Here is a 14,681-nt window from a genome sequence, read left to right as displayed (position 1 = left end):
AGAGAATGCGTGCATGGACAGTCGTGTACCTGATTCTCTATCTCTCTGAGCGAAAGCATGAAAAGAAGGAAACCAAAAATTAAAGGAAGAAAAAAAAACAAGAATTCTGTTTTAGAAAAACTTCAGCCAGTAATAATGAAATGGCATTTTTTAAAATTCTTTTTTGCACATAAAGGTTCTCTATTGCTGCTTCTGTTCAGATTTGCTTAGTTTCATTTCAGATTATCATTTTGTGATTACATGGCTGTTTGCATGGTGTGTGATTGTGTTGCAGTACACTATGCTGTCTGGGCAGGTGCCCTTTCAGTGTCAGGAGAAGAGTCTGACCCACACCAGTGCAGAAGAGATCATGAAGAAGATCAAACAGGGAGATTTCTCGTTCCAGGGAGAAGCCTGGAGGAACGTATCCCAACAGGCCAAGGAGCTAATTCAAGGTGAGAGTGGTGTAGTTACTTTGAGTCGATTGTTATTGTGCTTTAAGAAATAATTTGGTGTTTTATGACATCTGAAATTTGATTTGATTACTTTTTTGGTTCACAATTAAAAAAAACAAAACACGAATGAAAATGAAAAAGGAATAATAAATTATAATGCAGGCTTTTTGGTAAATATCCTAATGATTTTGTTTTAGCAAAAAACTGAGCAAACATAAAGTACAGTTTGTTTAATTTCGAATCAAAATGGCCATTAAGTGCAAGTTAAATATGAGAGAATCCACTAAAAGGAAAAGTCAAAGAAAATTACAAACTAAACTGGAGTTCAAAAAATGATTACAAGATCATTTAATAGGGACTCCTAGCAACCATGCAAGACATGATAGACTACCAAACCTGTCACCATTAGATAAACAGCTTCCATCTTTGAGAAAATCAAACTCTACTCTTGCTTCAAATATAATAAAAAAACATAGGTGTTCTGTGAGAAGTGTGTAGTTGTCAAGAAGCAGCTACTGAGAAAAGGAATTAAACAAAAATTTGCAAATCAAACTTAAATGCTGCTGGCCTCTCAAGAGTCCAGACCCCATCATAATTTAATGAACTTTGGATGGCTTGGATCGTAAGAGCAGAAAAAGCAACTAACTAAGCTAAGCAGTTTCATGTGTTTTTTTGCTTTTTTCTGATGTTGAAAAATGAATAACTTGTATTTAATGTGCATTTTTAATGGAAAATGAATGATGGATGGTCTCTGATCTTTGCACAGTATTGTATTTTATTGAATATTAACACAGTCAGTTGCAAAAAAAGAAATTAATGCAGTTGTAGCACCACCTTCATGCATTTTCACACCCTGTCTGGTGATCATCTATAAACACTGTCACTGGTGCTCTCTGTATAACATTCATTATTTTAAGTAAGCAAAAATATTTAGTGTGTCTGTAAGTGGAACTGATGAATGTATGTGCAACAGAGCTCCTGACTGTGGACCCTAACAAGCGGATAAAGATGTGTGAGCTGCGCTACAATGCCTGGCTGCAGGATGACAGTCAGCTGTCCTCCAACCCCCTCATGACCCCCGACATCCTGGGCCTGTCCACTGCCTCCGTACACACTTGCGTCAAAGCCACCTTCAATGTGAGTTTTGGGACAGGGGGACCGGGATGAAAGAGAGTTGTTTAATTAACCACCACTGAACTGTCCACGTGATATTCAGTTTTTAAGTTTAAAATTCAGTAACCTCTATGATTATTTGGTGAGATTAAGTTGCTTTCTGAGAGGAAAAGAAAAACAATTATAGAATTTGCAATTATCAGCACAGATAAGAAAAGCTTGTTTTCTATTATATCTTGCTTATGTCTTATTAAAACAAACTGAATTCTGTGTTTTCTGAAATTTTATTCAATACTGCATTCAGATTTGTATAAAAGAATAGATTTTATCAGTTTTTGTTTTTAGTTTAAGTTTGAGTTTAAATAAGTTATTTTTATGCATATAGCTTTGTTTCACAATATTTTATATTATTTGGCACTGGAAAAAAAATTCAATCTGAAAAATTCAGATTCAAGCGTGTCAAGAAGGAGTATTAATTGATTGTAAATGGAATTCATTATGTAACTAAAGCCCTATTAGAGCTGGATTAGTTTTATCAGAGGAGGTCCAGTAATGTCATTTGTAAGAGACTTGCCTGGTCAGTTTACTTCCTTCAGATTTTAATCATTATCATCTAAACTGGTGTTGGCTTAGTTAGCCAGAATCTAACATGTTCTGTGGTGATCAGAGCTGCTGTCAGGCTAGTTAAGCTAATGCTAACCAGTTATCATTAGTAAGAAGTTAGAAGAACCGTTTAATATTATGCTAGATGGTTTGACATTTATTGAGTGATGGCTTCAAAATTGTGCCCTGTTCACTTAATTGGTGAATATATAAGCAAGCTAAACTTTTTATTGTTGTTTTAGAAATAAATGTATGACGAGACAGCACACTTTTACGTGCCACTCCAGCCCCCACCAGTAATAGCATATACCATAGTATTATTTGAAGACAGTTTGAAGTTATGAAACAAGTAAATATGCCAAAACTGCTCCAAAAGTATATACCAGAAAGAATAGCATTAGGCTAGTAAAGTAGGCTTATTCGTTTTAACAAATGACACTTTCTCTTTTTACTAACTCTTTACTTACTTTACTTTACTAACTTTACTACTAAATTACATTCAAAATATTTCATTTTTATTCTCCTTTTCATTAAACCATCAACAACAAGGTTGCAAGTTACAGTACATTTTTACAGTTTTGAACTTTTGGTTAAGGGAACTGTATCAAATTCCATTTTGCAGTCATCCTTGACTCCTGTTACAAATGATTAAAGTTTCCTAAGCACTTATTACTTGGTGTACTACAGACATTAAAGATTATTGTTGGGCACTAAAAAAACAGCACCTCCCCATGTAAAACTAATGTAGCTCAGACAGTGCTTATGTAACTAATTATGTAATTATTATATTTAAATAGCTTTGCAAAAGTTCTTTTATAAATTGTAGACTTCTAAGGGCTAAAGTATCATTGTTCAACCAGAATGTCATTATACCGCACACTAATTATAATCATATATGTAAGCCTCTTTTGTGAAGCAGTGTGCTGTCCTCCACAGGCCTTCAACAAGTGTAAGCGGGAGGGCTTCCGACTGCAGACTGTGGATAAAGCTCCCCTGGCTAAGCGCAGGAAGATGAAAAAGACCAGCACCAGCACAGAGACGCGCAGCAGCTCTAGTGAGAGCACACACTCATCCACTTCTTCCTCACAGTCTCAGGAGAAGACGCCGCCAGGTAGACAGATGGCCACCATGCCACAGCCATCCATCAGCACTCCCCTCACGCTGGGGCCTGATGACGACGAGCCTTCCCAGAGCCAGCCCCAATCTGCCTTCACTTTCTCTGAGTGAGACATGCATAAAAAACACCCATCACACCCTCTGTCTGTCTCTTGGGTGTTCCTCTGTCACACACAGCCCTAGTGCACTGTTTTGTACCAAGCATGCGGGGGTACAGAAGCCCCAGTCAAAGCCCTGCCCCTTTCAAGCCCTTGGCTAGCAATAGACGAGTAACGCAGGGCCCAGCAGCGTGGGAGAATCTGAAAAAGGCTTTTGTCACTGGCTTAGACCAGGCCTAGTCCCACGTTCTTGACCCAAACTGACCAGGCCTCCGGCATCTGTTGTATCTCATACACGGAGTTTCACTCCAAAAGCATGAGACCACCCCCTAACTGTAATGAAGGGTCCAGTTCCTTGCGCTGTCCTGCCACTTCAGGCCAAGCAAAAAGAAAAAAGTAATTAATGAAAAAAGAGTATTTATTCTAAAAGAATATAGAACATATAAGAAGATGTTTATATACTGAGCTTTATTGTTTATATGTTAAGTTATTATTCTTATATCAGACTGTCCCAGTCAGAAGATGTCCTTGTGAAAATACTTGTGAAATCTGTTCTCACTGACCACTGTGCAGGTCAGAACTACATGGTACTGTAGCTTTTGCTTGATTTCGTGCAGGCCTGTTAAGTCTGAAGCTTCTTCCAGAGTTTAATGGTGAAGTAGCAGTGATTTGTTTGAGTGAATTCAAACAAATCTTTTTTTTTTTTTCTACCCTTGACAAGGAAGGCCAGATAACAGCCTGTTTCGAAGTTGCATTTTGTCATTTTAAGCAGTTAAAGTAGAGGTGTTATTTTTGAGTAAAGAGGGTTATTTTGTACTTGAAACTTATTCTAAGAAAATGCAGAAGGAAAAACACATGTAAGGACAGCCACTGTATGACAGCACACAGTGCTAGATAAGGGCAAAATAGTTTTGAGACGATGCAATCAGTCAAACATTTTTTCTTCATTCCAACTCCAGCTGTGGATTGTCTCTAGTAAGTTGTTTGCAGTGGCTGGAGTTTTTAATTGATTGGTAAGGATTTAGGGTCTGCTTTTTGGCAGCCATAATAAAGAATAAGTGTTTAAGAATCTGCATTAAAGGTACAACAAGAAAACATTTCAACCATATGTAGGGATGTCCCAATCTATTTTGGCCACCAATCCAATCCAAGTACTTTATTGCTATATATTGGCCGATACCGATCCAACTGCTAACGGCACATAAAAGTGCCCAAATCGTGGAAGAGACCGTTTTCAGTGAAGCCTACAGCGGTTTAACTATGCCTATTCATGCTGAAGTTTTCCATTGTAGTATGGTAGTTTCGTTTTCAACCAGGTGCGACTCTTGAGTGAAAAATGTGGCAGAAATGTAATTTTGACTTGCTTATAGTGGAATGCCACTAATGGTAGTGACGAAAAAGTAGACTGGTCACAGTTTATGTGTCAGTGTTTAGAACGTCAGATATGGTTAGCTAACTGTAAGATAGTTAAATACTGCACACGTTTAGATCTGTAACTATATTTTAACCAATAAACATGCCTGGATTGGCTCAGGATCCTTTGGATCAGATCTTGATGTCCCTACTTTGGCAGCAGTTATGGTGACATGAAGAAGATCTTATAGCAGTCGGAAAACAATGTTCTATGGAGGCTTATAGACTCTATATAGAATTTTTGTTTTTACTCTGGTCAGGTCAAAAGTGGATATTGCCTCATTTTATATCAAATCAAGCAGCAATCAGCGTGACTGCTGAGATAAACATAAATATAAGGTACCTTTAAAGTCATATTAGCCAAGTATTGTATCATAGAACTGAGAAAAGGAATTCTGTACCATCAGTGTGCCATTTTCAAAGTAATAAACTAGCAGAGTGGTGTTCAGAGTAGTGTGTAGAACAAAAGATAGCTTCACATGATCAGGGCTCATATGCATGGCCAGTTGCCTCTACATATTACATGACCTGTATCGATCCCAGAGCACTTCTCTCTACTTCCCATGCTCAAAGCAGGATTGGTGGTAATTGAACTAAGATCGCATCTTCTTCCTCTTTGCATCCCGAGTCTTTATCTCCTGTTATGTGTTGAATTGATGACAGCACACCAGCATGCAATCACCTTAAAAGATTCTCTTTATATACAATGCTTGGTACAGTATAAGCACATTCTACTCTTGCAAGCACTACAAAGGCTTCCCACTGATAACCGAAGGCACTAAACTCATTAACGTTGTTGACTTGCTATGCAAAAATAGCCACTTTCCTTCCTTCAGCATTAACTTTTATCAATAGCCTATCTGCAAGGGCCATTATGCATTATAAACGAGTGAGCAAAAAATATGCCTCGCGAAGGCTCTTTAAAGCTGACCAGCCAGCATGTTAACACCATCTTACAGTAGGACCTTCAGTGGTTCAACCCCTTAAACTAAGGGCCCGTATGGGCGGTACCCTAATAACTATACAATGTGTTTATTAGTTACATAGTACTTACCTAATGATTTATAGTTGTTACTGAATAATAAATCTTAATGTTAACAACTGAATAATAAGCCTGCAGTTTAAGGGGTTAAACAGTTCCTCTGTGCACTGAAGCAAGCCATGACATCCACAAGCTTAAATAAGGAAGACTTGTGTAGAGATACACACATTGCACGTACACAAGTTCACAACAGCACTGGTGCTCCTGCTTATAAGACATTGCAACAGCAATAAGAACATCCATAATGCAGCTCATTACAGTGTCGCAGAGATTTTCTCTGTTAGGCTTGTTCAGCTCTACTCCATTGCCACTCTGTGCCACTCCCCTGGAGCTCCATCATTACTGCTCCACTCTCTGTTTTTGGTGTATTAATAGAGAAGAGAGAAAAGTGTGTGTGTGTGTGTGTGTGTGTGTGTGTGTGTGAGTGTGAGAGAGAGAGAGTGAGTGAGTGAGTGAGTGCGTGTGTGTGAGAGAGAGTGAGTGAGTGCGTCCTACATTGAACCCTCCTCAGGGAGTGGAGGCTTTATTAGTTGCTTTGCTGCGGTCCTGTTTGTCCTTGGGGAGATTAAGTAGCCCAGCTTGTTCTCCCACTGCAAAGGACATAGAGATGAACTACATGGGAACATAGAGTGAAGAGCAGTCAAGGTTTTTAGTACTACAAATAAGCTGAGATAAGGGTGGGCAATATGACAATATGTTATTGTTATTGTGTGTAGAGGTGGCCCTGATCAGACACCAGGCGGATCAGATATTGAAGGAAAAAAAGATGAGTCCAGTCCAGCACTGTAACAAATCTAGCCTGAAATAGCTCACATTGCATGGTCATGTTTGTTGTCATTGTGCTTAGAGATGCCACAGATACAATAGCAGGTGTCAAGCTGAAATCAAAAGTACTGAAATTGGATGGGAAAAGGAATGAATTCAATCCATTTTTTTAACGAATGTACATTAAAATGTCTGATTTCATGTTGTGGACAATATGGCAGTGTGTTATCACTACTGGTCCAATATCTGCAGAAAATGCTGGACTGGATATTAGAGAGGCAAAAAAGAGCGACTCTGATCCAGTCCAATCTGATCCTAGGCTGAAGTAGCCACAATCACATTGTGGGGTAGTAGAGAGTTAAATTAGTTTAAGCATGATAGCTCATTTTTATATGCTTGTTTAATTGAAATGCTTCACTTAAAAATAGGTCATTTTAGTTTTTAAAAAAGAAACATCAGATTAGATTGTTTTCGGGCAGCGCTCAAGTACATCAGTATTGGTATCCGAAAACAAAGTGGTATTGTGCCTTTGCTAGTCATGATAGATTACAGTCTGCTTTTTTGGAGCATGTCTTGGATGTCAACAGTACTTGAGAGATACTTCTCGTTAATAACTGCATGTCATAAAAAAAAACCCAAAACAATAACATTTTATAGTTCAATTACAGAGAGCCTGTATGCAACAGCAACCACTGTTTAGAAACGGGCATAGTAACAAATAGTGGATTTAGTAACAAGTAGCGGATTATATGTCAGCTGATTATCTTATTTTATTCATTAATGCTAGCAATTATTTGATTTTCTCTCCAGTTTATTTTTGTAAAAAAAAATCAATTTAGTCAATTTTTCCATAGCCTTTAAATTTACAAAGGCATCTATAACTGTGGTTCTGTTGTTTTGCTGGTGCATTTACTCTATTCCAGTATCACAAATCTCAGAAACAAATATTGTGATATATATCATGTGTTGTGAAAGTATGTATGACAGTATTATTTTTTTGCATATTGTCCACCCTTGTGAGAGCTTGTCTTTGATGAAGACGCACCGGAGCTGTTTTAGACTTGATGTCAGGGCCTGTGCTTCTCTTACAGGCTGAGAGGTCAGCACTCTGTTCTACTGTATCATTCATCTGTAAAGCACTTCTGTTCTGCCAGTGCCAGGAGCTTTAGGTTTGGCTGGCTGTGTGAGGGTTTCATGTATAGTCTAGTGGGTACCATTTACCGTTTGCTGAGGTAGAGAGAACACATAACATAACTGCGTGCCCTTGAAAAGAGCTAGTTCTCTTTGATCTGAGCACTCCTTCATCACGAGTTATTGTTGGCCTACTTTAATGCTCTCAGGAGCTTGGTTAATTGTGTGGCCCTTTTTTCCTGCTATTGTAGCAGAGGTTCCAGTGTGAGTACATATCTCTTCTGTGCTGGCAGTGGTCAGCCCCGCCAGCTCACTCTTTCATCTACCCGCGGAGGTGGAGTGATGCTCCATGATGATGTGGGCAGAGAGAGCGTCAACATATCTCTCAGGCGTTCTGTCCTGCACATTGCAGTCTGTTTAGCCTGGTTTCTAGAGAGAATGTGGCTCTAGTATGCTTGTTTTTTATGGTTGTGGTGTTCTGGTGAGGTTTGTTGCATTATGGAATGCACACAATGCATATTATGTAGGATAAAGGAAAACTGAAAAAAAACTGCAACTTTTCAAAATACATGTGTGCATTTCCACCTGAATACAATGTATTACATCAACATAATTTTGTCTTCAAGTTTGCTTACTTTTGGCAACAATAGTGTTGATTTATTTTATCCATGTGGAAATGATGAATGTAGGACTGTCACTATCAGCTACATTAGTGATCAAGTAATACACATGCAATTTATAACTTTACACATTTAATTTTACTTTGTATATGTGACATTTTTGACTACAAAGTTATATTAATGTGATCCTGGTGGTGTGGCTTTACTCTTTTTCAATGACTTGGCACAAAAGCGATTTGACAACTTGCATTCAGACTGCTGAACATGGCTTTACAGTGACCTGTGGATATCCTGTTTATCATTCAAATGGCAAATAAACTACCAAGTCAGTTTATTAAAATTGTATATTTCAATAGATTTAATATTTGTAATTGAGTAATCAATTTTAAATCATTAATTGTGACAGCCCTAGATGCAGCAAGTAAATTTGATGCATTCCTTTTTCAGTGAGGCTTTAAAAGGTGGTTTTAAATTATGTCATTTTTTAAAAGTGGCTAGGGAACAAAAAATTACCTCTCATGCACTTCTAAAGGCCATGGATGGGACACTGAGCTGCAATGGTCTTGCAGTACCTTCCCTTTTTTATAAAAGTGAGTAAGCAACATTGCTGAGCAATTATTCTCAGTAAAAAAAATGTTGATGTGCTTATGTGCTTCTGTGTGGGAAATCAAGCTTTTTAAAGAGACCAGTTCTTTTAAAATAGGAAAAGGTCCAAACTTTAGGTGACATGAGTTTAATCCAGCTACATAAGCTGCCTACACTCCCACACTGTGTAATATTGTCTCTGAACTCTGGAGCTTGTGTTTGCATCTCTTTTGAAAAGCCTTCTGTGTTTCTGTTCAGTATTGGATAAAGCTGTAGCCCCAGGTGGGCTAGTGTCTCCTCTCAATGTGAAAGAAAAAAATCATTCATGGAATTTCATTTTATACATATTTCATCCATTTATTTTTTTTGCTTGCCAAAGCTTTGATCTGTAGCACTGAAGCTTGATGTGAATCCTCAGCTTCATACAACAACAAAAACAAGCTTTAAACTTGTGTCCTGTGTTATCATGTCTTTCAAAACCTTCAGTTTTACATCAGGTCAAAACTAATTTATATTGAAATTGAGAAAAATTGTGCTTCCCTCTGACAGAAGTGTCCAGCAGTCACTGCTAGGCAGCGCTGGTTTATATTGACACACACATCACTGTATTTCTGAATGTTTAAATGTCGTAAGAATGGCTCAGAATATCTATTATGAATAACTAGCATGAAAATTTCACATCACTGTGACCTCCGTACAGGTTGAAAGCCAAAGAGGTGACTCGAACACACTCACAGTCTGCATTCACTAGCTACACATGTATTCTTGGCATAACAAAACAAGTGGCATATCTAATATGCTTGGTGTTTTAATGGATTACCAAAGCCTGATATTGAAGTTCTGTTCATCTTTTTATTTTGCCTTTCTTCATTGCTTTATTCCCATTTAAAATGTGTTATCACTTACCATATTAGCATTTTTTTGTTGTTTGATATACAATAAAAACATATACTAATTTCAACACAAACTGTTCATCAAAAGGTACATTTAGATGTTTTATTTATTTTTTCAGATAAAACAAGCAAATAAATGAAAATTTTCAGTAATTATTATTTACATAGTTTTTTGTAATTATTTGACCTTTTAGAAGAAACAAATACTCAATGGACTCAGTAACATGTTAAAACATATGAGGGTTATGATTAGGTTATTGAGTGAGTTTTAGGTTGGGGTTAGGATTAGGGTTAGGGTTAGGCGTTGGGTAAGGTTAGGTTCTGCATAATGGGAGTAACTTACAATACATCTAATTAATGTAAGTAATTTATAAACAACACATCTACAAGACTTTTTCCCCCAATGTATTCAGATGCTTCACTACTGCTACTGCACTGATATGTCGTTGATGTGTTACTGATACTCTGTTAAGAACTTATTAATCATCTATAAAGAACCACTCCAAATAAAATGTTACTGTTAATTGTATTGTAACTTAATTCTCAAAGCTGTACAGCAGGACTGCCCAAATTTTTTATGTATTATACATAATCAAGTGTATAATCAATGTATACACTTGTCTACTACCAACTTGTTTTCATATTGCAGAAAACATTGATTCCAAACTTTTAAATGGTAAAGTTTATCAGATGTGCACCATTAAGGTAGTGGATGCAAAGGGCAAAGTATTTAAAGGGATCTGAGGCTATTCTACAGCCAATTGTGCAATCAAGAACTGCCACCAAGGGGCAGTGTTTACATAGAATTCAGTGGATAGCTTGCTTTGAGGACCATTTCAACTCCACCTACTTGAATAGGAGAAGGCTTTCCTGTGTCCTAGCTCATTCACTAGTGCTCAATGTGCAACATCAGCTGTTCATCACGGAAAAAAGAACGGAGTTCTAACCTCAAAGTTAAATTTTATCGTAAAAGTACATTCATTATCTAGCTGGGCTAGACATATCATTCTTTTAAACTTATTTAAAGTGAGTTATCAGTTTGTTAGATGAATATAAAAATCTATTTAAAAACAGAACCAAAATAAGAAGATATTTATGGTGGGTATTGATGCTGTATATATTTTGTAAATGCTAAGCCATATATATACTAATTAGATAGTAACATCTCAACCTCCTTTACGTGTCCTACTGTTTCCTCTAAAAATGCTGTTTTCCAGAATATGAGAACACATATGACTAGAGAACTTTAGTGTTTCAAAAATGAGGATCATAATCTTGTCAAAGTATATTGTACGTTTGGAAACTTATGATGCAAATGATTTTTCTTGGCATGAGTGTTCAAAACTCCAATGAGTTGAATCAACTCAGACTGATCACGAGAGAACACACTCCATTTCTTCACTAGTCTTGTTAGCAGGTGTTCTTTTGCTTGTTTTGTGGTTCACATGTTTGATGTGTTTATGAAAAGAATAAAGGGCTTTAAAGTTTTGGGATTCTATGGAACAAAACTTATAATTATGTTACCATTTGTCAAATGTAATAAAAAATTCTAAGTTCACCAGAGTATGTCTCTGTCTCCTCCTTCTCTCATTCACTGGCCTCTCAGACGTTTCCCCTAACCCCACCACCTCTCCCAATAAGAGTAAACTTATATTTATACAATTTATAACTTAGTTAATTTTTAAAGTATTTTATTACAATAAAGTGTGAGAGAGGTATAGGCAGTATAGAGTTACAAAAGAACTCAAGAACTCAATTTCTACCTTCTTTAATTGGATATTGTTTCGTCTTTTTGGCCCCTGGCCCACCACAAACATTGCACTTCGACTCCCCAAGACAGAAATGTTGGGCACCTCTGGTTTAACCTAACCTTTTGTACATAATTAGCAAAATATTTTCTTTTGTTTTTACATTTTTGAACGTTTGCAAATTCCCAGTCATAGAATTTTGCATACCTGTACATATTGTTGAAATTCTAAAGCATGTGTGTTATACATAAGTTAGTTGAATGCAAACGAACGCCCACCCCCAATCAAATTATGTCACGCTGATTATCTAAGTGAATTCTACTGAGAACACGCTTAAATGTGGCACTTTGCTAATTTTAGTGAACAATTTGTATTTATTTGCTAAATTTAACATATGGGCTAAAATATGAAGTGTGCCATAACTTTTGCACAGACTTTTACACATTTAATAATAATAATAATAATAACACTACTATTACTACTTATAATAATAATAATAATAATTATTATTATTATTATTATTGTTATTCACTATTTTTAATTGTTTTATTTTTGTATTTGTGTGTTATGCTGTGTAGAACTGTGTTCTCTGTAGATGGTGTTTTAACTTTTTTTCACTCAGAAGATCAGCAGCATTGTAATTAACAAGCACTTTGCAAGCAATTAACAAACTTCTGCAAGAAAATGCAAGACTGTGCATTTAAAATATGCATACAGTTTGGTCATGCAGTCAATTTTATGTGCAATGCATCCTCTGTTAAAAAGAGTGGAAAGTATCATATTGAACAGTTTATCCACCTTTTGCCTTTCACTTTTTTGGTCATGAAATATTCACACAGTTAAGATTAATTTTGGCACTGCTGCAGTTTCAGTAAAAGATATTGCATTTTCTTCTTTTTCCTGAATGAACTGACTTGAAGATCATCAATAAAGCAAAACAATGCAGGTTTTCTGCTGTTCATCATGGCACATTAAAAATTAAGACCTGCAAACTATGATGTCTAATTGCCTCCTCTTTGGGTATGTTCTTAAAATAAACTGTAATTTGATGATACATATGTAGTTTTTTTTTTCCTGAGACCCCTGGTGAAGGGGTTTAGAGTTAGAATTTGGGGGCTGAGGCGGGAAACTGTGGAATTCTGCACTGGGCCACATTTGCTATTGTTGCCCTCCAGTTTTTTACCGGCCGCCCTGCCGTACGATGATGGGGCTTTTTCTATTCTTCTCTCTCTCTGTTCCCGTTCCCAAAGCACTAAGCATTCCAGCGGCCCACCATAGGAGCTGCTTTAGTGAGGTCCCGCTGGCTCCTGGGTGGCCTCTTGTGCAGGGGCTGCAGAGGGGAGGAGACGATGTCTTATTAATTGACTGGGTATCTTGGGCAAAGTGGAGGAATTTGGCCAGGGAAAAGAGAGAGAGAGAGAGAGAGAGAGAGAGATGGACATTCTATGTGCTGCTCCTGGCTCTACTGTATATTTCCTCTTGGTTTTCTTAACCCTTTAAACCCTTTAAGCTCTGCCTCTGGGAACACTTCCTCATAACTATGTAATGTATAGATTGATTTTATAGTAGTTAGTGAATTTCATGTTATAAAAGTTAGAATAGCTGAATGAAGTGATTAATACCTGAGTAATAAGCAAAGTTTCATGGGTTTAATCTGTGTTATTATGAACAGCAAAAAGAGATTCATGCTAGTTTTTTTTGTAAAATGTAAACAGGGCTGGATCCAACTTACAACTTAATTCACTCTCTTAAAGAAGAACTTGCTACCTCTGAAATATTAACTAGTCAAGAGATGCATATCAACAGTGTTTCTAGATTTGTTTATATAATATATGGTCATTAGAGCTATGAAACTGATGCACATGATTTAGATGGCTATTGTAGGTCTAATTTACATATTTGCTCATAAAAATTACAGTTTGACTTTCAATGTTAAGACAATGCAATTTCATTCCAAATAATTCATTTTAAGCCATTTCTGTTGGTATGTTCATCCTGAAATATGCACACAGTGTATATATAAATGGCTGTAGCTGGTATTTTCTAATGGTGTAAAAACAAAGCAAAAATCTAAATTAAAAAGGTGTTGATATGACAGTGATGATATGCTCTGCAAAACCATGAGCACTTGCTATACATCTGAGAACAGGCCCTCTGAAAACTGCGAGGGTGACCCGGGCCTGAGCGGAGGGCGTTTCTCTGGAGCGGGCTGTGGGAATGGCCGGTGCGGTCCTGGGAGCTGTGGAGCCAGTTGAATGGCTTGCTGTGGCTAAGTGTGTCAGAGGGATGTGATTGAGTGGGATGTTCTCAGGGTAGGGCAAAGGGGGGGGGACAGATGGGGGAGTGGGGGAGTTTTGCGAGTGCTATGGCTTCCCATGTGGTCCAACCCCCCACCCCTCATACCACCAACATCTAGACCCCTAATCCTGTTACATGTGTCCCCATTAGCACTAATGGGCCTTGCTATTGTCTCCCTGGATGTCAGCCAGAGTCACCAGCCGGGCCCTGCCATGTTTGGCTCCTTCCCACACCCCGCCATCCCCATGGCAATCGAGCATGCAGACACACACACGCACACACACACAGACACCTCAGCGGGCTATAAAGTCGGAGAACAAGATACTTACGAAATGTGGGAATACATGTAAGTGTTACTTTTCAGAATAGTTTGTGCATCACTCCAATTCGTATATGCTTTTAAAATGCTCTTTATGTCAAATGTCTTATATTGTTTTTAATGCAATGGGTAGTATCTATCTATCTATCTATCTATCTATCTATCTATCTATCTATCTATCTATCTATCTATCTATCTATCTATCTATCTATCTATCTATTCATTTTTTATATCTCCTTCTGAGAAGTCTTACAAGTTGAGTGTCTTTTTTTTTTTTTGCTTCTCACAATCCACATGATCTCAAACGTATTCAATAATGGTCAGGTCTGGACTCTGTGGAGGTCACTCCATTGTTCTGAGAACACCAGCATCTTTTTCATGCATCTGATACTCAAATGTCTGTTTTCTTTTCTCAGTTACAGCTTCTTGACAGCTACACATCATTTCAGACCCATAGTGTTGAGCTGTCTTCTCACAATGGAAAGATGGACAGAAACTTAAAA

The 14,681-nt window shown here is 37.4% G+C and overlaps 1 protein-coding gene across 2 annotated transcripts in view; it reads left to right on the top strand.

Annotated features, from left to right (window-relative positions):
- Positions 1–11,376, top strand: part of rps6ka5 (ribosomal protein S6 kinase, polypeptide 5) — a 33,777-nt gene extending 22,401 nt beyond the window's left edge. The window contains exons 15-17 of one of the 2 annotated variants that reach the window (XM_037541842.1): positions 275–434; positions 1,408–1,571; positions 3,087–11,376. In XM_037541842.1, the coding sequence (XP_037397739.1) occupies positions 275–434; positions 1,408–1,571; positions 3,087–3,377 (615 nt within the window). In that variant the 3' untranslated portion in view covers positions 3,378–11,376. The remainder of the gene's footprint in view (positions 1–274; positions 435–1,407; positions 1,572–3,086) is intronic. The other variant, XM_017694517.2, reaches the window with a different exon arrangement.
- The last annotated feature ends 3,305 nt before the right edge of the window (positions 11,377–14,681 follow it).

The sequence above is a fragment of the Pygocentrus nattereri genome, chromosome 10 (genome assembly GCF_015220715.1).
Source record: "Pygocentrus nattereri isolate fPygNat1 chromosome 10, fPygNat1.pri, whole genome shotgun sequence".
Taxonomy (NCBI): domain Eukaryota; kingdom Metazoa; phylum Chordata; class Actinopteri; order Characiformes; family Serrasalmidae; genus Pygocentrus; species Pygocentrus nattereri.
This window is presented reverse-complemented; position numbering and strand designations above follow the sequence as displayed.